Here is a 25047-nt window from a genome sequence, read left to right on the forward strand (position 1 = left end):
ACTACAGTTCCTCCATGATCATATGTTTATATACAGGTGCATCTCACTAAATTATAATATCATCAAAAAGTTAATTTATTTCAGTTCTTCAATACAAAAAGTGAAACTCATATATTACTGTATTTTTCGGACTATAAGACGCATCGGACCATAAGACGCCCCTAGGTTTTAGAGGAGGAAAATAGAAAAAAAATGTAAGCAAAAAATGTGGTCATGATGCCCTGTTAAGGGGGAGGGGGTCTGCTGCTGACACTGTTATAGGGGTAATGTCCCTAAATTCTGTTAATATACCCAATCCTGGTATATATGGCCCCCTCCTTCCTGTTATACAGTGGTGGCCAAAAGTATTGGCACCCATGCAATTCTGTCAGATAATACTCAGTTTCTTCCTGAAAATGATTGCAATCACAAATTCTTTGGTATTATTATCTTCATTTAATTTGTCTTCAATGAAAAAACACAAAAAGAATTGTCCTAAAGCCAAATTGGATATAATTCCACACCAAACCTAAAAAGGGGGTGGACAAAAGTATTGGCACTGTTTGAAAAATCATGTGATGCTTCTCTAATTCGTGTAATTAACAGCACCTGTAACTTACCTGTGGCACCTAACAGGTGTTGGCAATAACTAAATCACACTTGCAGCCAGTTAACATGGATTAAAGTTGACTCAACCTATGTCCTGTGTCCTTGTGTGTACCACATTGAGCATGGAGAAAAGAAAGAAGACCAAAGAACTGTCTGAGGACTTGAGAAACCAAATTGTGAGGAAGCATGAGCAATCTCAAGGCTACAAGTCCATCTCCAAAGACCTGAATGTTCCTGTGTCTTCCGTGCGCAGTGTCATTAAGAAGTTTAAAGCCCATGGCACTGTGGCTAACCTCCCTAGATGTGGACGGAAAAGAAAAATTGACGAGAGATTTCAACGAAGATTGTGCGGATGGTGGATGAAGAACCTCGACTAACATCCAAACAAGTTCAAGCTGCCCTGCAGTCCGAGGGTACAACAGTGTCAACCCGCACTATCCGTCGGCGTCTGAATGAAAAGGGACTGTATGGTAGGATACCCAGGAAGACCCCACTTCTTACCCCGAGACATAAAAAAGCCAGGCTGGAGTTTGCCAAAACTTACATGAGAAAGCCTAAAACGTTTTGGAAGAATGTTCTCTGGTCAGATGAGACAAAAGTAGAGCTTTTTGGCAAAAAGCATCAACATAGAGTGTACAGGAAAAAAAAGAGGCATTCAAAGAAAAGAACACGGTCCCTACAGTCAAACATGGCGGAGGTTCCCTGATGTTTTGGGGTGGCTTTGCTGCCTCGGGCACTGGACTGCTTGACCGTGTGCATGGCGTAATGAAGTCTGAAGACTACCAACAAATTTTGCAGCATAATGTAGGGCCAGCATAATGTAGGGCCCAGTGTGAGAAAGCTGGGTCTCCCTCAGAGGTCATGGGTCTTCCAGCAGGACAATGACCCAAAACACACTTCCAAAAGCACTATAAAATGGTTTGAGAGTAAGCACTGGAGACTTCTACGGTGGCCAGCAATGAGTCCAGACCTGAATCCCATAGAACACCTGTGGAGAGATCTCAAAATGGCAGTTTGGAGAAGGTACCCTTCAAATATCAGGGACCTGGAGCAGTTTGCCAAAGAAGAATGGTCTACAATTCCAGCAGAGCATTGTAAGAAACTCATTGATGGTTACCGGAAGCGGTTGTTCGCAGTTATTTTGGCTAAAGGTTGTGCAACCAAGTATTAGGCTCAGGGTGCCAATACTTTTGTCTGGCCCATTTTTGGAGTTTTGTGTGAAATGATCAATGATTTGATTTTTGCTTCATTCTCTTTTGTATTTTTTCCTTGCAAGCAAATTAAATGTAGATAATAATACCAAAGAAATTGTGATTTTCAGAAAGAAACTGAGTATTATCTGACAGAATTGCAGGGGTGCCAATACTTTTGGCCACCACTGTAAGTGGCCCTCATCCCCATCCTGATATGCATGGCACCCCAATCCACCATCCTGGTATGCATGGCCCCCTCATCCCTCTTCCTGGTATGTATGGCCCTCCTCATCCTTGTATGTATGGCCCCCCTCATCCCTCTATGTATGGACCCACTCATCCCTCTTCCTGGTATGTAAGGTACCCTTCATCCCTGTATGTATATATGTATGGCCCCCCAAATCCTGGTATGCTTGGCACTCCCTGATCCCCATCGCGCTGCACAGAAAAAAATAAATAATTATAATCACCTCCTCTCTCCTCCTGCGCTGTGTACCGCTATGTGCCAGAATAGTCACTGCTCCCCACACCGGGACTGCGTGCGGAGCAGTGACCATTCATTCTCCCTAATAGCACGCACACTGTAGCCGCAGTGTGGCTTCTGCTGCGCTCGGCTGTCGGCGTGCCCGCTATTAAAGTCCATGAATATTCACCACATCCATGGGGGCCATACATACTGGGATGAGGGGAGCCATACATACATATATGAACGGTGCCATACATACCAGGAGCTGCGCTGCAGGCATAGTGTGCCGGCTATTAAGGAAAATGAATATTTACTGCTCCTCACGTCCATTTTCTTTAATAGCGGCCACAGGAGGCTACTGCTGCCTCCTGTGCCCCGCTACTCCACCACTGTTGTTTCCCCCGCATCCCCCACCACCCACAGCCACAGTATTTATGTATATCGGACTATAAGATGTACCCCCACTTTCCTCCAAAATTTTCGAGGAAAAAAGTGTGTCATATAGTCTGAAAAATACGCTATATAGAGTCATAACAAACAGAGTGATCTATTTCAACTGTTTATTTCTGTTAATGTTGATGATTATGGATTACAGCCAATGAAAACACAAAAGTCATTATCAGTAAATAAAAATAATTAACAAAAATCACCTGCAAAGGCTTCCTAAGCATTTAAAAAGGTCCCTTAGTCTGCTTCAGTAGTCTCTAAAATCATGGGGAAGACTGCTGACTTGACAGATGTCCAGACACATTGAAACACTCCACAAGATCTCAGAGTTCCAATTTTCATTTGAAAATCAAGGTCCCAGAGTCTGTAGGAAGAGTGGAGAGGCACACAATCCAAGCTGCTTGAGGTCTAGTGTGAAGTTTCCACAATCAGTGATGGTTTGGGGAGCCATGTCATCTGCTGGTGTAGGTCCACTGTGTTTTATCAAGACCAAAGTCAGTGCAGCTGTCTACCAAGAAATTTTGGAGCACTTCATGCTTCCCTCTGCCGACAAGCTTTTTGGAGATGGAAATTTCATTCTCTTGCAGGACTTGACAACTGTCCACACTGCCAAAAGTACCAATACCTAGTTTAAAAACAACAGTATCACTGTGCTTGATTGGCCAGCAAACATGCCTGACCTTAACCCCATAGATTCTGGGGTATTATCAAGAGGAAGATGAGAGACACCAGACCCAACAATGCAGACTATCTGAAGGCTGCTATCAAAGCAACCTGGGCTTCCATAACACCTCAGCAGTGCCACAGGCTGACCGCCTCCATGCCACAACTCATTGATGCAGTCATTGATACAAAAGGAGCCCCGACCAAGTATTGAGTGCATTTACTGAACATACATTTCAGTAGGCCAACATTTCAGATTTTAAAAACATTTTACAAGCTGGTGTTATAAAGTATTCTAATTTACTGAGATAATGACTTATGTGTTTTCAGTGGCTGTAAGCCATAATCATCAATATTAACAGAAATAAACATTTAAAATAGATCACTCTGTTTGTAATGACTCTATATAATATATGAGTTTTACTTTTTGTATTGAAGAACTGAAATAAATTAACTTTTTGATGATATTCTAATTTAGGGAGAAGCACTTGTATATCCCTTTATCTTCATTGGCAATATATGTTTATAGTTAACACAAAGTGAAATCTGTTACTATGTGAACCGCCTCATCATTACAACTCCTCTAGGAGTACCTTTATGCCATGTTCACACATTCAGTGTTTGGTCAGTATTTTACATCAGTATCTGTAAGCCAAAACCAGGAGTGGAACAATCAGTAGAAAAGTATAATAGAAACACGTCACCACTTCTCTATCACCCACTCCTGGTTTTGGCTTACAAATACTGGTGTAAAATACTGACCAAATACTGAACATGTGAACGTGGCCTAAGGCCAGTTTCACACGTCCATATATTTACGGTACCGGAAAAAACGGTACCGGAAATATCCGTGTTCGGTGTGTCCATGTGTGTCACACGTGTGCCACATCAGGATCACACAGACCGGCACCTGGGAATCAGCACTACAGTTAGCGCTGTCCCCAAGCGTCGGGTGCTGAACGCTGCTCTCATCATGGTTCCCTGACGGCGCTGCGATCAGCACCAGCAGGGCCAATGATGAGGGTACTGGAAGTCTGCTCCCGCAGTGTCCCTGTGTAAGAATAAGATTAAATAAAATCCTTATACTCACCTGTCCAGAGATATTTCCAGCTGTAATCCTCTGACCGCTGATGCCGAGGAGGCGGGGAGAATGAGCGGCTCCGGAGTTGAGCTCTGGAGCCGTGTTCTGTTACTCACTGAGCGCAGCTCAGTGCAGGGTCCCGCTGGAGCGGCTCATTCTCCCCAGGTCCTCTGCTGATTGGTCGCATGGATTACAGCGGGGGACACATAGAATAGGTGAGTATAAGGATTTTATTATTTTAATCTTATTTTTACAAAGGGACACTGCGGGAGCAGACACTGCTATCCTCATCATTGTCCCTGCTGGTGCTGATTGTTGCGCCGGCAGGGAACCATGATGAGGGCAGCGATCAGCACCTGACGCTTGGGAACAGCGCTAATTGTACCGCTCATTCCCAGGCGCCGGTACGTGTCACACTGATGACACACGGATGGCATCCATGTGTGTTCAGCGTGAGACACTTTTGCAGACCGTGCATCCGCAAAAAAACAGACAAGTCAGCGTTTGGAGCAAAAGGACACACGGTCCGTGGAAACACACTGACATGTGAGCAGACCCATAGATTTGAATGGGTCTGCGTGTGTCAGTGTCTCCAGTACGTGTGGAAACAATCACCACATGTACGGGAAACATGGAGGTGTGAAAGAGCCCTTAGATAGATAGTTGCAAGAGATACTTTGAAGATAAAAATAATATGATAATTATTTGATTTGCCCCATCACAATAACCCTAATACAAAACATTAGTCAAAACAATGGATAATGCAACTTGCGTTCGTTACAATAAGCAACCTCCAACCGCAACAATACAGAGAGATCATATATTTTCTATGCATTTTGTATTAGAACCTGTGTTCCTCCTATCAGCACCTTTTTATGAATTTTAATGTTTTTTTAAAAATATTTTTCAATAAAATATCTATTTTATTACTCACATGGCTTTCACTTCATTGCTTACTGGGTAACACATAGACCTGGTTTATAAATATAAGAAAAACACTTTGTAAAATCTGTGCGTTTTTGCTTGTGCTTTTTTCCTATTCATTTGAAGGGGTGAAAAACCCTGCAAAAACACTGAAAGAATTTAAAAAAATTACATTGTGGTATTGGATTAGCCAGAAAAATCGATTTAAATTCTTTTATGCCCAAAAAAGACAAAAATTATTCTAAGGCCGGGGACACACGACAGATTTTTTCTCATCCTAGAAAATCAGAGTTTGATCACAGTGTGATCTGATTTTCTCTGATGTGGAGAAAAAAATATGTCTCCATCTTCTCAATTTTGTCGGCCCATGAAAACTGGACCACACTCAGATGCTATCTGCATTTTTTCCTCAGAACCACAGACATGAATGGCCGAGTACAATCCAATAATGAGATGCAAATCGTGCACGCTGCGATTTTTTCCATAGACATGAATGGTGACATGCGATCCGTTAATCAGATGCAATTTGCGCATGCTGCGATCTCTTTCTTGGACGGACCCGATCCAAGGAAAAAAATCAGACACGTGCAAGACCCCATAGAATAAAAGGCGGAAAAATGCTTTCAGTCAAAACGACGGATAGCACTCGTCCGACTTTTTAAGGTTGTAGGACCCTAGCCTAAGAATGATGCCTTTATTGGCTATCCAGAAAAATTCTATTTGCAAGCTATTTGTCTCAGTAATTCATTTGTAAACTTGCGTGATGAAGAAGCCTCAGCGCTCTGAACACCTGCAAATACATTTTTCTTGTTAGCCAATAAAGGTATCACTCCTAGAATACTTTTGCCTTTTTGAGCATAAATGTATGTACATTATTATTACCTGTTTATATTATTTATCATGTATTTCTTTATCATGTATTACCTTGTTATGCATTACTTTCTTGTGCATTCTGCATTTAGTCTCAGACTGAGTAGGTAAAAACTTCCAAGGTTAAAGCTTCCACAGACAAATCTTTAAAACCGTTGAATATCAGCACAAATACAACTGAATTCTTACCTTTGAGACTAAAAATCCATATGAATAGTCAAGAAGTTTCTGCGGATATTCAAGTTCTTCGGAGGAGCACATGTTGGTGTGATATGCAATAGCTCAGTCGGCTTTTATAAGCTGCTTTCCAACTGAGAGGTGTTACGCCAGAGGACTTAGCAGGGCTCAGACAATTGCTTTCTCATCTGACCTACTTATGAGGCACTTAGAGCCATAAGAACCTTCAACATATGGAATATACAAATTAAAAAGTTAGAGATGCGCTAAGAAGTACATTTAAAATAGAAATAATTGAGGTATTTCATATGAATATAAACCAATAGAATATATAGGTAAAGGTTCCAAAAACAGTGTTTCCTACCTTTTGTTATCTTCTGGCACTTATGACCTGTGCCATATGAAAATTCATATGGATATATCCACATGATGATTTTTGTTTGCTCCAAATGAACTGTCCTCCAGAGCGTTGTACTTTGTTCAATAGAGATCCGAAAGATTAGAAAGGTACTCACTCTGTAATTCATTTCCTGATGGAATGGGGCACTCATTACAGGTAGAAGAAAAGCGATTCCGGCACATAAACAGGAAAGGGTTCTTTACAGTGAGAGCAGTCAGACTGTGAAATACCCTACCACAAGAGGTAGTGATGGCAGACACTATAACAGCTTTCAAAAGGGGCTGGATGATTTCCTCGATACACATAACATTGTGGGTTACAGTTAAATTAGACAAAATGTTACACTTATAGTAGTACATTTAGTACGGTAATAGTAATTACTTTGCAACCTACATCTGTGGGAGTACTGTGTCAAAAGCTGCTGTGTGTGCTCTACAACCGATATCTGTGGGATAACTGTGCCGACAACTGCTGTGTGTACTCTACACCCCCGACTGTAAAAGTACTGTGCCTTTAAGCCGCTGTGTGTACTCTGCAACTCCACCTGTGAGAATACTGTGCCTTTAAACCACTGTGTGTATTCTGCAACCCCACCTGTGAGAGTACTGTGTCTTTAAACCACTGTGTTCACTCTGCACCCTCCACCTGTGGGAGTACTGTTCCTTCAAGCCGCCATGTGTACTCTGCACCCCCCACCTGTGGGAGTACTGTCCCTTTTGGCCACTGTGTGTATTCTGTCCCCCCCATCTGTCAAAGTACTGTTTCTTCAAGCCGCTGTGTACTCTGCACCCCCACGCAAGTGGGAGTACTGTTCCTTTAAGCCGCTGTGTATTTTCTAGTACTGTTGCAAATAAATAATTGGCATCAGCTATCTCGTTGCCATTTGTGGGCCAGATAAATAATTTTTCAGGACAGCTATGTGTTTTCTAGTAGTCTGAGAAATAAATAATTGACGTCAGCCATCTTGTTGCCATTTTTAGGCCAAATAAATAATTTTTCTGGACCGTTGTGTGTTTTCTAGTAGTGCTGCAAATACATAATTGGCATCAGCCATCTGGTTGCCATTTGTAGGCCAAAGAAATAATTTTTCTGGACTGCTATGTGTACTCTGAACCCCCCACTTGTGGGAGTACTATTCCTTAAAGCCACTGTGTGTTTTCTAGTACTGTTGCAAATAAATAATTGGCATCAGCCATTTCATTGCCATTTGTAGGCCAAAGAAACAATTTTTCAGGACCGCTGTGCGTTTTCGAGTAGTCTGAGAAATAAATAATTGACATCAGGTGGAAGACAAAGCAAAGGGACTGAAGGCACTCTGAGCCAACCAATCTAAAACCACCTCTACTTGTTCTGGCCTCAACATACATCCAACGGTACTCGGGCCTATGAAATTACGCAGAACATCCTGTCGCCTGTTTGCAGCAGAGGAAGGTGTTTCATTAGGGCGCGTAACAAACACAGATCGACCATGCCCTCTCTTTCCCTGCAGCAGCTACAACACCACCACGAGCAACATGGTCACATCTCTTATGTGATGCTCTCTTCATGGTTTTCAATCCAAAAAACTATTACACAGTTTGTATACAGAGAGAGAGAGTGGCCAGCAGGTTATTAGACTGCCCGTTTTGAGAGTACCCCTACAAAAAAATCAATAAAAATAATAATAAACAAAAAACAGTGTTGGCTACCTCCTCCTCCGCCTCTTCGACCTACACTGCCACCTTCACCTCCTCCTAAACCTCCTGCTCCACTTGGACCTTTGCCTCCTGGTTCAAGATTATAATTTTTTTCTTTTTTTTTAATTCAATGTTATTTTAAGTCATTTTCCTATCCAAGCGATTGTCCTGCACTTACCCCCATTTAGCTTCTTTTTGCAGTCCCCTAACCCTTACTTACTTTTACAGCCATTTTTACACAACTAAGTTCGGGTCCACATTGAGTTTTATTGGATTCGGGGTCAAGTTAGGATCGAATTTTTAACTGTAGCTACGTCAAACCCGCCGAACCTGAGCATCCACTGGTCCGCTCATCACTAGACAGGAGTGTTAACCCTTTCATTGCATCCTTATAGCTGAAAATGATGTGTTTAGGTAGGCAGTAAAAGGATTAAACCTTGTAACTTGTGCAAATGGCACATTACATACCCAGGACCCAGGATATTGCAGATGTGTCACATGGTGTTAATTAACAAAACACATAAAAGCGACCATACACATTAGATGGCTGTTGGCTGAACGTTGTTTCGGCCGATCGTTTCGTTGACAGTGATCACGGCCATCTCTCCCTTACACAGGAGTGTTTGCTGGGCCAAGTGATCCTGTGTTCTCTATGAGAAAGCCACTGGCTGTCACGTCGGCCGGCAGCCTATCTCCAGAAAACAGTGCTGATTAACATCTCTCCTGACCATCAGTCAGCCAGTACACCCATATACATTAGACTGTTGGCCAAACCCGTAGAAACTGGCAGGTGCAGACAACAGTCTAATGTGTACGGGGGCCTTAAGGTTCCTGTTTACACTTACCGACTGGCGAAACTAAACAACCACTGATCGCTAAACCTTTACCGATTGGCAGTATAATAGCCTATGCACACAGGCAGACCGAAGTAAATGATACGCACTAAACCATCTGTCACATAGAGTGACTGCAGACTTGTAGCATAATGTCGAATAACCCCTTTAAGTCTATTAACATTGTGATGCAGAGTCCTGTTGATAAAAGACCCCCATATACATTAGACTATGCCTGTGTTCAGATGACCATCTCACAAAGCGGGCCAATGACAGGCACAAAATGCGGATTTAATCAGCGTCCAGTGGAGATCGAAACTGTTAATTAACCCAGGGTATATATGTCATGCTTTATCCCCTACTTATTGTCACTCCCTGAGGAAGGGTATTTGTGAAACGCGCGTTGGAGTTCATCCATCCTGTGCGTGTGGTTGCGATATGAATACAGGTATACCAACAAATGCTTTGCTCCATGTAGCATTACATGTCAGCGCTGCATGAGGGGTTCATTATTGCACTATGTCATTTTAGGTTAGGATTCTCTGTGCACTGCACTTTACATACTTACTTCTGAAGACTTTGTATTTATATAATCAATGTTGATATCCCCCATGATGACTAATTGTGAAATTATGTAAATTATATCTGATTTATCTATGAAAAATAGTGCTCCTCTTCATACTACAAACTGTGGATTAATTTATTTTGGCACTATACCACTTTAATATTTGATAGCGCTATGTCATTTTAAAGTTCTGATCATATTGACCCGCAGTTTGCTTTATGAACTTTTTTCTGAAATTTATCACATAATGTAATATTTATTAACATCTCCTGTATCTCTGCATGCACCATCTCGCTTTTTAATTTGTTGTGTCTTTAGTCTTGTCCAATTTTTATGGTGTTTTGAATTCCTGATTAATCAATAAAGTTTAAATTGTTTACTAATGAAGCTATGGATGATATGATTGAATTCTGAGCGTTTTTTTTATATTAAATGTTTAGCTTTGGCTCAGATCACGCCCTTGGAGGTGTTATTTTTTGATATATAGCTATGATTTGGGACTCCAATCCTCCTTTCTTTTTGGTATTAATTGTGAGGCTTCATGCATTTTCTCATTCATATTGCAGACATGTGTCAGAGCTGCCTTCTGCATTGCATACACTACTTTGGTCTATAAATCAGACCAGAATAGGGCATGTTAGGATTTTTACTATGCAGTCTGTGTGGAAAATAAACCATGCGCACTAGGACACAGGGTTCTAATAGTCCATTTATGCACATGGACAGAACACAGGAAGAAAACACGGTCATCCGAACGAGACCTAAAGTTGACCAAACCTGCCAATTTAGTAGGATTAACTCATCAGCTAATGAGTATGAGGGTCACTTGACACTTTCCTGACATTATGTGTAAGGATTAGTGTTGAGCGATACCTTCCGATATCGGGAAATATCGGATCGGATTGGATCGGACCGATACCGAAAAAGTATCGGATATCGCCGATTCCGATACCGGAAACCAATGCAAGTCAATGGGACAGAAATATCGGAATGAAAATAAACCCTTTCTTTCCTTGTAGGTTAATTCTACATGAAAGAAAACAACTAAGAATAATGTAGAATGTATTGGGGGAGGTGGGGGAGACAATAAAGGCATAGAGGTTTAGCTCAATCAAATGGAATAGCAGGAATTAATTTTTTTTTTTTAAGATGTTCTGAGTTACGGAAATATTGACTATGTTAAGTATTTTTATATATTTATGTTTCACTACTTCCATGCTCTTCACCTTCTTTTTTACTTCTCCCACACTTTCTCTTTCATCATCTTCAGCATCTTTTTCATCCACTTCTTCTTCACCTTCTTCATCTTCTTCTTCTTCACCTTCTTCGTATTATTCTTTTTTTTTACATTCTTCATATTCTACTTCTTCATCTTCTTCTTCTTCTTCTTCATCATATTCTTATTTGTGGCAGGCATTCCTGTAGTTGTTATCTATAAAAGGTTGGACATTACACCTTTCGTTCTGCCCGTCACAAAAGATTTACAACAGGATTTGTCCGCGTTCAGTTTGGCCTGCAGCAGCAGGTCTTTTCCAGGGGCACCACGAGGAGGAACGGACTCACCCCCATACACTGCTTAGTCATCTTCTGCTTATAATTTAGATATTATCTTTTGCTCTGATTTTTAGTCTTATGCTTAATGTTCTTCCGCTTTTTGTTCTGCAGCTTCTTGTATTTCTGCTTCTTGGCTTTCTGTCTCTTGTTCTTCTGTATCTTGGTGCTTGTCTTCTCTTCTTTGTCCTCTTGGTCAACTTCTTCAGGGTCATCTTCTTGGTCTTCTTCGGGGTGGTCTTCAGGGTCGTCGTCTTCGGGGGTCCTCGTCTTCGGGGTCCTCGTCTTCTTCGGGGAGGTCTTCAGGGTCCTCGTCTTCTTCGGGGTGGTCTTCAGGGTCCTCGTCTTCTTCGGGGTGGTCTTCAGGGTCCTCGTCTTCTTCGGGGTGGTCTTCAGGGTCCTCGTATTCAGGGTCGTCGTCTTCGGGGTCCTCGTCTTCTTAGGGTTGGTCTTCAGGGTCCTCGTATTCAGGGTCGTCGTCTTCGGGGGTCCTCGTCTTCAGGGTCCTCGTCTTCTTCGGGGTGGTCTTCAGGGTCCTCGTCTTCTTCGGGGTGGTCTTCAGGGTCCTCGTCTTCTTCGGGGTGGTCTTCAGGGTCCTCGTATTCAGGGTCGTCGTCTTCGGGGTCCTCGTCTTCTTAAGGTTGATCTTCGGGGTCCTCGTCTTCAGGGTCCTCGTCAGGGAGATCTAGAGTGATTACCAAGAACCATTTCAAAAAGCTTGAACTTGGAAATGTAGCAGAAGGTACAAGAAAGCTGAGGAACTACCGAGAACCAGCTGACGGTACTGGAACCCGGATGGGTAGCAGAAGGTACAAGAGCCAAAGGAACTGCCGAAGACCAGCTGACGGTACTGGAACTCGGTTACTAAGCAGGAGGTACCTGTGCCAGAAAGCACTACCAAGGACCAGCAGACATTGGTGGAACTTGGATACCGAGAAGGAGGCACCTAATCCAAAGGCACTGCCGAGAACCAGCTGACGGTACTGGAACCCGGATGGGTAGCAGAAGGTACCCATGTAAAAAAAAGTTCAAGGCCGCGAGCCGGCCGCAGTTACCAAAACCCACAGTCCTACAGGGGTTGCTTGTCCTATTGGCACTATGGAATCAGCCTTCATTGCCAGATCCCGCAGCCCACATAGGAGTCACCTAAACTGCAGGCACCATAGAGTCGGCTAACCCGACCGCAACACGACAGGACAACGCATTGGAGGCAAAGTGACGTTGACACTACCCGGAAACAGCTGGCGTGCTGGAACCAGGCTGGGCAGGAGGGAGTACCCGTGCCAAAGTCACTGCCGAGAACCAGCTGACGGTACTGGAACCCGGATGGGTAGCAGAAGGTACAAGAGCCAATGGAACTGCCGAAGACCAGCTGACGGTACTGGAACTCGGTTACTAAGCAGGAGGTACCTGTGCCAGAAAGCACTACCAAGGACCAGCAGACGTTGGTGGAACTTGGATACCGAGAAGGAGGCACCTAATCCAAAGGCACTGCCGAGAACCAGCTGACGGTACTGGAACCCGGATGGGTAGCAGAAGGTACCCATGTAAAAAAAAGTTCAAGGCCGCGAGCCGGCCGCAGTTACCAAAACCCACAGTCCTACAGGGGGTGCTTGTCCTATTGGCACTATGGAACCAGCCTTCATTGCCAGATCCCGCAGCCCACATAGGAGTCACCTAAACTGCAGGCACCATAGAGTCGGCTAACCCGACCGCAACACGACAGGACAACGCATTGGAGGCAAAGTGACGTTGACACTACCCGGAAACAGCTGGCGTGCTGGAACCAGGCTGGGCAGGAGGGAGTACCCGTGCCAAAGTCACTGCCGAGAACCAGCTGACGGTACTGGAACCCGGATGGGTAGTAGAAGGTACAAGAGCAAATGGAACTACCGAGAACCAGCTGGCGGTGCTGGAACCCAGGGTAAATACTAAAAACAGAGTGGAGCCAGAGGTGTAATTGGAGCAAGTTTTAAATCCGTAGTACAGTGGATGTGGACAAAGCAGGAGAATTTGCCGGACACACAGCTGGGGATCAACTGACGTTACTGAACCCCAATAACACTGGAGCAAGCATTGACTGTGCAGACAGCACTTCTGAGCAGCAACTAGCGGTATTGGAGCCCAGGGTAAATACTAAAAACGGAGGAGCCAGAGGTGTATTTGGAGGAGGTTTTAAATCCGTAGTACAGTGGATGTGGACAAAGCAGGAGAATTTGCCGGACACACAGCTGGGGATCAGCTGACGTTACTGAACCCCAATAACACTGGAGCAAGCGTTGACTGTGCAGACAGCACTTCTGAGCAGCAACTAGCGGTATTGGAGCCCAGGGTAAATACTAAAAACGGAGGAGCCAGAGGTGTATTTGGAGGAGGTTTTAAATCCATAGTACAGTGGATGTGGACAAAGCAGGAGAATTTGCCGGACACACAGCTGGGGATCAGCTGACGTTACTGAACCCCAATAACACTGGAGCAAGCATTGACTGTGCAGACAGCACTTCTGAGCAGCAACTAGCGGTATTGGAGCCCAGGGTAAATACTAAAAACGGAGGAGCCAGAGGTGTATTTGGAGGAGGTTTTAAATCCGTAGTACAGTGGATGTGGACAAAGCAGGAGAATTTGCCGGACACACAGCTGGGGATCAGCTGACGTTACTGAAACCCAATAACACTGGAGCAAGCGTTGACTGTGCAGACAGCACTTCTGAGCAGCAACTAGCGGTATTGGAGCCCAGGGTAAATACTAAAAACGGAGGAGCCAGAGGTGTATTTGGAGGAGGTTTTAAATCCGTAGTACAGTGGATGTGGACAAAGCAGGAGAATTTGCCTGACACACAGCTGGGGATCAGCTGACGTTACTGAACCCCAATAACACTGGAGCAAGCGTTGACTGTGCAGACAGCACTTCTGAGCAGCAACTAGCGGTATTGGAGCCCAGGGTAAATACTAAAAACGGAGGAGCCAGAGGTGTATTTGGAGGAGGTTTTAAATCCGTAGTACAGTGGATGTGGACAAAGCAGGAGAATTTGCCGGACACACAGCTGGGGATCAGCTGACGTTACTGAACCCCAATAACACTGGAGCAAGCGTTGACTGTGCAAACAGCACTTCTGAGCAGCAACTAGCGGTATTGGAGCCCAGGGTAAATACTAAATACGGAGGAGCCAGAGGTGTATTTGGAGGAGGTTTTAAATCCGTAGTACAGTGGATGTGGACAAAGCAGGAGAATTTGCCGGACACACAGCTGGGGATCAGCTGACGTTACTGAACCCCAATAACACGGCAGCAAGCGTTGACTGTGCAGACGGCACTTCCGAGCGCCAACTGGCGGTGTTGGAGCTCAGGGATAATGCTGAAAACAGAGGAGCCAGAGGTGTAATTGGAGAAACTTTCAAATCTGTAGTAGTGAGAATGTGGACAGAGCAGGAGAAATTGCCGTCCGCACAGCAGGGGAACAGCTGACGTTACTGAACCCCAATAACACGGCAGCAAGTGTTGACTGTGCAGACGGCACTTCCGAGCGCCAACTGGCGGTGTTGGAGCTCAGGGATAATACTGAAAACAGAGGAGCCAGAGGTGTAATTGGAGAAACTTTCAAATCTGTAGTAGTGAGAATGTGGACAGAGCAGGAGAAATTGCCGTCCGCACAGCAAGGGAACAGCTGACGTTACTGAACCCCAATAACACGGCAGCAAGTGTTGACTGTGCAGACGGCACTTCCGAGCGCCAACTGGCGGTGTTGGAGCTCAGGGATTACAGTTCAGGTGGTAGAAACATGAACAGAACAGGAGACCTGGATACTGTTGCCAACCAATTATTTATTCTGGAAGAGGACTGGCAAATTCATGAGAGATCCAGGCCTTGTTCATTTTGAGAAAAGTAAGCCGGTCAACGTTATCGGAGGATAGTCGCATGCGACGGTCTGTTAGTACACCACCTGCGGCACTAAAGACGCGTTCCGATAATACACTAGCAGCGGGGCAAGCTAGCACCTCCAATGCATACTGACTAAGCTCTGGCCATGTATCCAGCTTACAGACCCAAAACTTGAAGGGAGAAGAGCCGTCTGGGAGTACACTAAGAGGGCAAGACATGTAGTCTGTCACCATCTGACGGAAACGTTGCCTCCTGCTGACTGGAGCCGTCTGTGATGGTGTAGACATTTGTGGCGGCGGGGACACAAAACTTTGCCACATTTCGGCCATACTGGTCTTTCCTTGTCCTGAGGCGCTGCTTCTGCTCCCTCTTTGTTCAGAGCTTCCTCCACTGCCTCGACGCACTGAGCTGCTTTGTAAAGCACTAGCAGCACTGCTCTCGGTTGGAATGGAGAACATGATGGAATGCACCAGTGCGTCTTGGTACTCCCGCATTTTACGCTCCCGGTTCAACGGTGTTATGAGGCTTTGTAAGTTGTCCCGGTAGCGAGGATCTAGGAGGGTGGACACCCAATAATCAGCCGTGTTGAGAATGTGGGCGATGCGGCGGTCGTTTCTCAGGCACTGCAGCATGAAATCAACCATGTGCTGCAGACTGCCAACTGGCCAAGAAACGCTGTCCCCTGCTTGAGGCGTGATCTCTGCCTGCTCTGCATCACCCCACCCTCGCTCTAGATACTGACTACTAGAGCATTGTGTACCTCCCTCCTCTGGACAGATGTCTTCCTCATCCATTGACTCCTCCTCATCCTCCTCACAAAGTGTCCCCTGCCTAGGCCTTTGTGAGGAACCACGTTGCGCAGACTGTAGAGAAGCAGATGGCATTTGTGACTCCTCATCCTCCACCTCTTCCAAAACCTCGTCCCTTAGTGCTTGCAGTGTTTTTTCAAGCAGGCAGATAAGAGGGATAGTCATGCTGACTAGTGCATCATCTGCACTCGCCATCCGCGTGGAATAATCGAAGGCACGCAAAACGTGGCAAATGTCCTTCATAGAGGCCCACTCAGTGGTGGTGAAGTGTGAACGGCGCGCACTGCGACTTGTTTGCGCCTGCTGCAGCTGGTACTCCATTACTGCTGCCTGCTGCTCACACAACCTCTCCAACATATGTAATGTTGAATTCCACCTGGTGGGTAGGTCACATATGATGCGATGTTCCGGAAGACGTAATCGGCGCTGCAGAGCTGCAATGCGTGATCTTGCATTGCTGGAACGCCGCAAGTGAGCGCACTCTATGCGGACCTTGTGAAGCAGTGCATCAAGGTCCGGATAGTCCCTCAAAAAACTCTGCACGACCAAGTTGAGCACATGTGCCAGACATGGGATGTGAGTGAGGTTGCCTAGGCCCAGAGCTGCCACCAGATTTCGGCCATTGTCACACACTACCATGCCTGGCTGGAGATTCGCTGGCACAAACCACACGTCGCTCTGCTGCTTGATGGCATTCCAGAGCTCCTGCGCTGTGTGGCTTCGATTCCCCAAAGAAATTAATTTTAATACGGCCTGTTGACGTTTGGCCACGGCTGTGCTCATATCGGTCATCATAACAGGTAACCGTTCACGGATCGATGTGGAGGTAGACCGTGACGGCTCCTGCAGCGCAGATTCAGAGGAACTGGAGTATGAGGAGGAGTCAATGTGTACAGACTGGATTCCTGCAATCCTTGGAGTTGGCAGAACACGTACAGCGCCACTCTCAAGATTTGTACCCGGCTCCACAACATTTACCCAATGGGCAGTGAGGGAAAGGTATCGTCCCTGTCCATGCTTACTGGTCCACGCATCGGTGGTCAGGTGGACCTTGCTACTGACGGCGTTTTGTAGCGCATGTTTAATTTTTCCCTCCACATGATGTTGCAGGGCAGGGACGGCTTGCCTGCTGAAATAAAAGCGGCTGGGCACGTTGTATTGTGGGACTGCCAATGCCATAAAGTTACGGAATATGTCAGTCTCCACCAGCCTGAATGATAGCATTTCAAGGGCCAGTAGTTTAGCAATGCCAGCATTCAGAGCCTGTGCTCGGGGGTGGTTTGCCGAGTATGGGCGCCTTTTCTCCCATGCCTGTGCTAACGATGGCTGCAGACTGTCCTGGGAGTGTGAGGATGACTGGGAAAGTGGTGCTGTGGGTGGAATTACACTGTGTCTCTGTACAACAGTGCCAGAGATTCTTCCATGGCGATCCTGTGAGGAAGCCGAACCAGCTGTGTGTGAGCTGGAGGAAGAGGCTACAACACGAGCTGAAGAGGTGCTAGGCGGCGCTGTAGGTTGGCCTAGGTCTTCAGTGTGTTTTTGTAACTCCACCACGTGCTTGCTCCGCACATGTTTCCACATATTTGTGGTATTGAGGTTGCTGACACTTTTCCCTCTTTTCACCTTCTGATTACACAGCTTGCATTTGACAAAGCAAATGTCATCTGCAACTGTGTCAAAAAAGGACCAGGCACTGCAAGTCTTGGGAGCGCCCGCTTTGGATTTTGGAAGAGCCATGCTCCTAATGGGTGCCGAAGTGGAGGCTACAGGCAACCAAGTCTGCCCCCTCCCTCTCCCTCCTTTTTGGGCCGTTCGGGGAATCTCTTCCTCAGAGCTGCTCCCACCACCTTCCTGTCCCTCACACCATGATGGGTCAAGGACCTCATCATCTACACCACCCTCTTCAAACAACTGCTTATCCTGGGTAGTCTCGACAGCACAGTACGCACCAGAAAGTGGCACCTGAGTCTCATCATCAGATGCGTACTGAGGTGTGCTGCTGACCATAGGCACTGGCCCACCCGCCTCTTCAGATTCAGAGAGACAAAACGGTTGCGCATCACTGCATACTACCTCTTCTTCAAATTCTAGAATTCTGCTTGGCTGGCCCCCTCTTTCCAAGCCAAGAAATTCAGAGAACAGAAGTAGAGATGGCTCCTGTCCAGGGCTCTCTGACTGCCTGGGCAATTTGGCAGGTGGTGAAGAGACAGATGGGTGCTCTTCAGTGCTCAGGACCTGAGAGGATCTGGAACTAATTGAAGTCGATGCGTTAGCTGCCATCCATCCGACAACGGCTTCAATTTGGTCCTCGCGCAGCAGTGGGGTACGGCTAGCTCCTACAAAGCTGCGCATAAAGGACTGTTCCCTGGTAAAACTGGGGGATGCTGAGTCACTGGTGCCCGCAGCAGGCACAGAATCCCCACGTCCTCTCCCTGCAGGCACAGAATCCTCACGTCCTCTCCCTGCAGAAACTCCACGCCCACGACCACATGCCTTACTCCCTGCCTTCTTCATCTTGGTAGACTGATAAAGATAGGCAGAAAAGTACTAAGGGCTTAGTGTGCTTATTCCTGAACAGCTGCTAACAGGTATAAGAAACACTAATTTTATAAAGTGTGGACTAGACTTTAATATGAGCTAATGTGGCCTACACAACAGTAAAGTGGAGTGTTTGGTGAACTTTATTTAGTTTTTTTTTGTCACAAAAAGACACTGGATGTGCCTAAAGATGTAATAACGATAGTATCACAAACTTTTTGTAGCTATTACAATGTAGGAAGGTAACCTACAATGCAATAGATGAGGCTGCAAAAAATAGGCTAATACTAATCTGGCTGGGGCTGCAGGGCCCAATGCTGCAGAAAGGCTCCTCTAACTACTCCTATATAGTGTGTTTGGAACCAATTTAGCTGAATACGGATGGAACCACCACACTAATAGGAGATATCAGGAAAAATTATGAATTGGCAATAAAGGACAATGTATGAGGCAGTGACACACACTGAGTGCACTACAACCAGACAGGGTTGAAGCACACACTACAGGGTGAGCTGCACTCACACATCAGACCTTGCAGACAGCGGTGAACAGTACAGATGCAGAGCACTGTGCACTAGCGCTGCAAGACCAAAAAAATTTCTCTATCTACTCCTATATAGTGTGTTTGGAACCAATTTAGCTGAATACGGATGGAACCACCACACTAATAGGAGATATCAGGAAAAATTATGAATTGGCAATAAAGGACAATGTATGAGGCAGTGACACACACTGAGTACACTACAACCAGACGTGGTTGAAGCACACACTACAGGGTGAGCTGCACTCACACACCAGACCTTGCAGACAGCGGTGAACAGTACAGATGCAGAGCACTGTGCACTAGCGCTGCAAGACCAAAAAAACTTCTCTATCTACTCCTATATAGTGTGTTTGGAACCAATTTAGCTGAATACGGATGGAACCACCACACTAATAGGAGATATCAGGAAAAATTATGAATTGGCAATAAAGGACAATGTATGAGGCAGTGACACACACTGAGTGCACTACAACCAGACGGGGTTGAAGCACACACTACAGGGTGAGCTGCACTCACACCAGACCTTGCAGACAGCGGTGAACAGTACAGATGCAGAGCACTGTGCACTAGTGCTGCAAGACCAAAAAAATTTCTCTATCTACTCCTATATAGTGTGTTTGGAACCAATTTAGCTGAATACGGATGGAACCACCACACTAATAGGAGATATCAGGAAAAATTATGAATTGGCAATAAAGGACAATGTATGAGGCAGTGACACACACTGAGTGCACTACAACCAGACGGGGTTGAAGCACACACTACAGGGTGAGCTGCACTCACACACCAGACCTTGCAGACAGCGGTGAACAGTACAGATGCAGAGCACTGTGCACTAGCGCTGCAAGACCAAAAAAACTTCTCTATCTACTCCTATATAGTGTGTTTGGAACCAATTTAGCTGAATACGGATGGAACCACCACACTAATAGGAGATATCAGGAAAAATTATGAATTGGCAATAAAGGACAATGTATGAGGCAGTGACACACACTGAGTGCACTACAACCAGACGGGGTTGAAGCACACACTACAGGGTGAGCTGCACTCACACCAGACCTTGCAGACAGCGGTGAACAGTACAGATGCAGAGCACTGTGCACTAGTGCTGCAAGACCAAAAAAATTTCTCTATCTACTCCTATATAGTGTGTTTGGAACCAATTTAGCTGAATACGGATGGAACCACCACACTAATAGGAGATATCAGGAAAAATTATGAATTGGCAATAAAGGACAATGTATGAGGCAGTGACACACACTGAGTGCACTACAACCAGACGGGATTGAAGCACACACTACAGGGTGAGCTGCACTCACACCAGACCTTGCAGACAGCGGTGAACAGTACAGATGCAGAGCACTGTGCACTAGCGCTGCAAGACCAAAAAAATTTCTCTATCTACTCCTATATAGTGTGTTTGGAACCAATTTAGCTGAATACGGATGGAACCACCACACTAATAGGAGATATCAGGAAAAATTATGAATTGGCAATAAAGGACAATGTATGAGGCAGTGACACACACTGAGTGCACTACAACCAGATGTGGCTGAAGCACACACTACAGCATGAGCTGCACTCACACACAGAGACCTTGCAGAAAGCGGTGAACAGCACAGAGAACTGTGCACTAGCACTGCAAGGCACAGCGATTTATAAAGTAGCTTGGGTAAAGCAGAATAGACCAAATAGGTAGCTAAAACGGTCCCTCAGAACAACAGCGTCCTATCCCTAACTGAATTCACAGCAGAGTGAGCTCAAAATGGCGGCGGCGGCTTTTATAGTGCATCATGACATCATTTCAGCAGCCAATCACAGCCATGCCATTAGTTAAGATGCCTACATGCCTAACAGGATGTGCCCACACTTCTTAGGATCCTCATTGGCTGAATAAAATGAAAATGGCTCATTGCATTATGGGAACTTCCGATTCCGGTATGCGATACTGCAAAAGTATCGGAATTAAGTATCGGAATTCCGATACTGCGAATATCGGCCGATACCGGATATTTCAGTATCGGAATGCTCAACACTAGTAAGGATGCATTTACAATGGCCGATAATTGAGAATACTCATATCCCAATTATCAACCTGTCTAATCAGACCACACCATCCGTCATGTGAAGTGACATTTAAACTAGGTTAAAAATCATCATTCTCAGCAGCACTTTGTCCTGTGTAACCAGTATGTGCTACTGAGAACAATGACAGTCTATGTGCACAGAATAATCTATTACTGATATATTACTGATTATTATGTGTGCATGGGAAGTGTGTCCAGCCTGTCTATCCAGGGTATTAAATAAGCCCTAATCGGCTTGCATGTAGCCAATCTGTAGTTCTTTAACGGCTATGGTCGACCAGCTGAGCGTTAATGTGAATGGGGGAGTCGGAGAGAGTGGTTGACGGCTGAACAAAGCCAACAAGTAAGTTGCATAGGCAGCTTAAAACTATTACATTACATAAAATCCACATACAGACAAGTCATTTAAAGTGCACCTGTCTTAAAATTAAGATTATATAAGAACAGAACCACAGGACGGATTTCATCAAGCAAGGTATCATATTAATCAGTATAACCGAGCCCACCTGACAGTGTATGCGGTTTACAGCGCACAATTCGGCTGACAGGTGCACTTTAAAACATCCTATAGACAGGGTCCACCGTTTATGAGTGGTCAATTAAAGCATACATGCAACGTTTTCCAGTAAACTGAAGTCCAGTAGTTTATTAACCTCATAAACAGCTTATAACATAGTCCATGTCAGTGGCTCGCAGGAATGTTACACACGTAATATTCTAGAGCCTTTCAGTGGTAGCTATGCCCGCTTGGCTTCAGATACAGTCCTCAGCAAGGTAACAACATTAATGTCCATATCAAGCACCGTCTTTTACCTTTGCCGGGACTAGCTGATTCAATCAGCTCTGTTCCGTCAAAGCTGTGGTTTAAGGCTCACCAGACGTGGTCTCCAGGCCTCGTGCCTTCCCGGGCTAAAGGTGTCCCAGGCACAGGGATCAGGTCTCTTGACTCCCTGTGTTTCAAAAACACCTGGATATATATCTCTTCTGTGCGCACAGGACTTGTGATGATGTCACAGTCATGTGATCAGTCACCTGAAGGGGAGGTACGTGGTCAGCCAGAACACACCCCCTCAGACATTTTGGCAATGCAATACAGTATCAATAAAAATGTCAGCTCTGTGTGCAAAAAATAAGCCCTTGCCCAGCCACAGATCCCTAAAAATGGAGACGCTACGAGTCTCGGAAATTAACGCCATTTTTTTCTTACAAACTTTGGATTTTTTTTCACCACTTAAAAAAAAAAAACCTATATATGTTTGGTATCTGCGAACTTGTAATGACCTGGAGAATAATAATGGCAGGTCATTTTTAGCATTTAGTGAACATGGTAAATAAAAAAGCCAAAAAACTATTGTGGAATTTCACCTTTTTTTGCAATTTTACTGCACTTGGAATTTATTTCTCATCTTCCAGTACACAATATGGTGAAATCAATGGTGTCGTTCAAAAGTACAACTCGTCCCACAAAAAACAAGCATTCATATGGCCATATTGACAGAAAAATAAAAAAGTTATGGCTCTGAAAAGAAGCGGAGCAAAAAACAGAAACGCAAAAAAGGAAAATTGCAAGGTCGTGAGGAGGTTAAAAAAAAAACAGATCCAGTTGCAATCTATTTTTTTTTAGCCAAGCAAAAAAGTTGTGTCTGATGTCTCATACAGATGATTAATGGACATGTGAAATCAGCCTAATAGAGCGAACAGCTCACAGTCTATAATATTTACAGAACATTGTACTATTAGACGGCATTCACATAGTGTTTTTGCCAAGCATCTCTGGGAACTCGTTCAAGATTGTTGGAAGACCATTTCCGGTGACTACCTCTTGAAGCTCATCAAGAGAATGCCAAGAGTGTGCAAAGCAGTCATCAAAACAAAAGGTGGCTACTTTGAAGAACCTAGAATATAAGACATATTTTCAGTTGTTTCACACTTTGTTGTTAAGTATATAATTCCACATGTGTTAATTCATAGTTTTGATGCCTTCAGTGTGAATGTGCAATTTTCATAGTCATGAAAACACAGAAAAATCTTTAAATGAGAAGGTGTGTCCAAACTTTTGGTCTGTACTTTACATTGGCACAGTTTAAAAACAACAGTATGGAGTAGCAAAGCAGAAGACTATACTAAAGCCACGGCCCCACTATCAGTATTTGGTCAGTATTCGGTCAGTATTTTTTCTCAGGAGTAGGAGCCAAAACAAGATAAGGAACAATCAGAGAAAATATATAATAGAAACAAGTCACCAATTCTGTATTTATCACCCACTCCAGGTTTTGGCTCCCACTCCTGAGAAAAAATACTGACTGAATACGGACCAAATACTGATAGTGGGGCCGTGGCCTAAGCCATACAAAAGTATGCAGTAAAAAAAGCTTATGTCAAACATACATTTTTTTTCCAATGGAACCTATGCATGATACCTATCATGCATCTTACTACAGGCATCTATTACACATACACTTTCCTGGTGTATACATTATACAGAGGCAATAGACGCAGCGTCAACATAGTCTTGCAAAGGCAATTAACCCATAATAGTAAATGGCTTTCGAGTCATCTAATTTTGGCTGAGTAACCAGCTTAAATAAAAATGTATTATCTTATTAGCAGGCGGCTAAAGTAGTATAACATACAGACTGCCTACCCCTGAGCCATACATAAACTACACAAGACTGCTGGAGCAGCTGCCAGTACGTGTTTTTCATTAACCTATAGGCTTGTATTGAAACTTTTCATTCGAAGAACCGGCAAAAAATGGCCATGTCCATTGAAAATGGACAAGGTCTGTGAAAAAACACACATACAGTGGGTACAGAAAGTATTCAGACCCCTTTAAAGTTTTCACTCTTTGTTTCATTGCAGCCATTTGGTAAATTCTAAAAAGTTCATTTTTTTTCTCATTAAAGTACACTCGGCACCCCATCTTGACTGAAAAAAAACAGAAATGTAGAAATTTTTGCAAATTTATTAAAAAAGAAAAACTGAAATATAACATGGTCATAAGTATTCAGACCCTTTACTCAGACACTCATATTTAAGTCACATGCTGTCTATTCTCTTGTGATCCTCCTTGAGATGGTTCTACTCCTTCATTGGAGTCCAGCTGTGTTTAATTAAACTGATAGGACTTGATTTGGAAAGGCACACTGTCTATATAATGCTCACATATAGACACAGTGCATGTCAGACCAAATGAGAATCAGGAGCTCAAAGCAGCTGCCCAAGGAGCTCAGAGACAGAATTGTGGCAAGGCACAGATCTGGCCAAGGTCACAAAAGAATTTCTGATTTATTCAAGGTTCCTAAGAGCACAGTGGCCTCCATAATCCTTAAATGGAAGAAGTTTGGGACCACCAGAAGTCTTCCTAGACCTGGCCGTCCAGCCAAACTGAGCAATCGTGGGAGAAGAGCCTTGGTGAGAGAGGTAAAGAAGAACCCCAAGATCACTGTGGCTGAGCTCCAGAGATGCAGTAGGGAGATGGGAGAAAGTTCCACAAAGTAAACTATCACTGCAGCACTCCACCAGTCGGGTCTTTATGGCTGAGTGGCCCAACGGAAGCCTCTCCTCAGTGCAAGACATATGAAAGCCCGCATAGAGTTTGCTCAAAAACACATGAAGGACTCCCAGACTATGAGAAATAAGATTTGCTGGTCTGATAAGATGAAGATAGAACTTTTTGGTGATAATTCTAAGCAGTTTGTGTGGAGAAAACCAGGCACTTGTAGCGTCGGGATCCCTGCCCCCTGCTAGGCAGGGA

The 25047-nt window shown here is 44.6% G+C and overlaps 1 protein-coding gene across 2 annotated transcripts in view; it reads right to left on the reverse strand.

The window, feature by feature from the left end:
* Window positions 1–22271, reverse strand: part of ASMT (acetylserotonin O-methyltransferase) — a 106651-nt gene extending 84380 nt beyond the window's left edge. The window contains exons 1-2 of one of the 2 annotated variants that reach the window (XM_073667359.1): window positions 22166–22271; window positions 6422–6633 (exon numbers count right to left, since the gene is read on the reverse strand). In XM_073667359.1, coding sequence (XP_073523460.1) covers window positions 6422–6493 — 72 coding nt within the window. In that variant the 5' untranslated portion in view covers window positions 6494–6633; window positions 22166–22271. Of the gene's footprint in view, window positions 1–6421; window positions 6634–6773; window positions 6921–22165 lie in introns of those variants that run through there. The other variant, XM_073667358.1, reaches the window with a different exon arrangement.
* Between the last annotated feature and the right edge of the window lie 2776 nt (window positions 22272–25047).

This window comes from Phyllobates terribilis, unplaced genomic scaffold (assembly GCF_046119375.1).
Source record: "Phyllobates terribilis strain yellow unplaced genomic scaffold, ASM4611937v1 Scaffold_2__4_contigs__length_985480577, whole genome shotgun sequence".
Classification (NCBI taxonomy): domain Eukaryota; kingdom Metazoa; phylum Chordata; class Amphibia; order Anura; family Dendrobatidae; genus Phyllobates; species Phyllobates terribilis.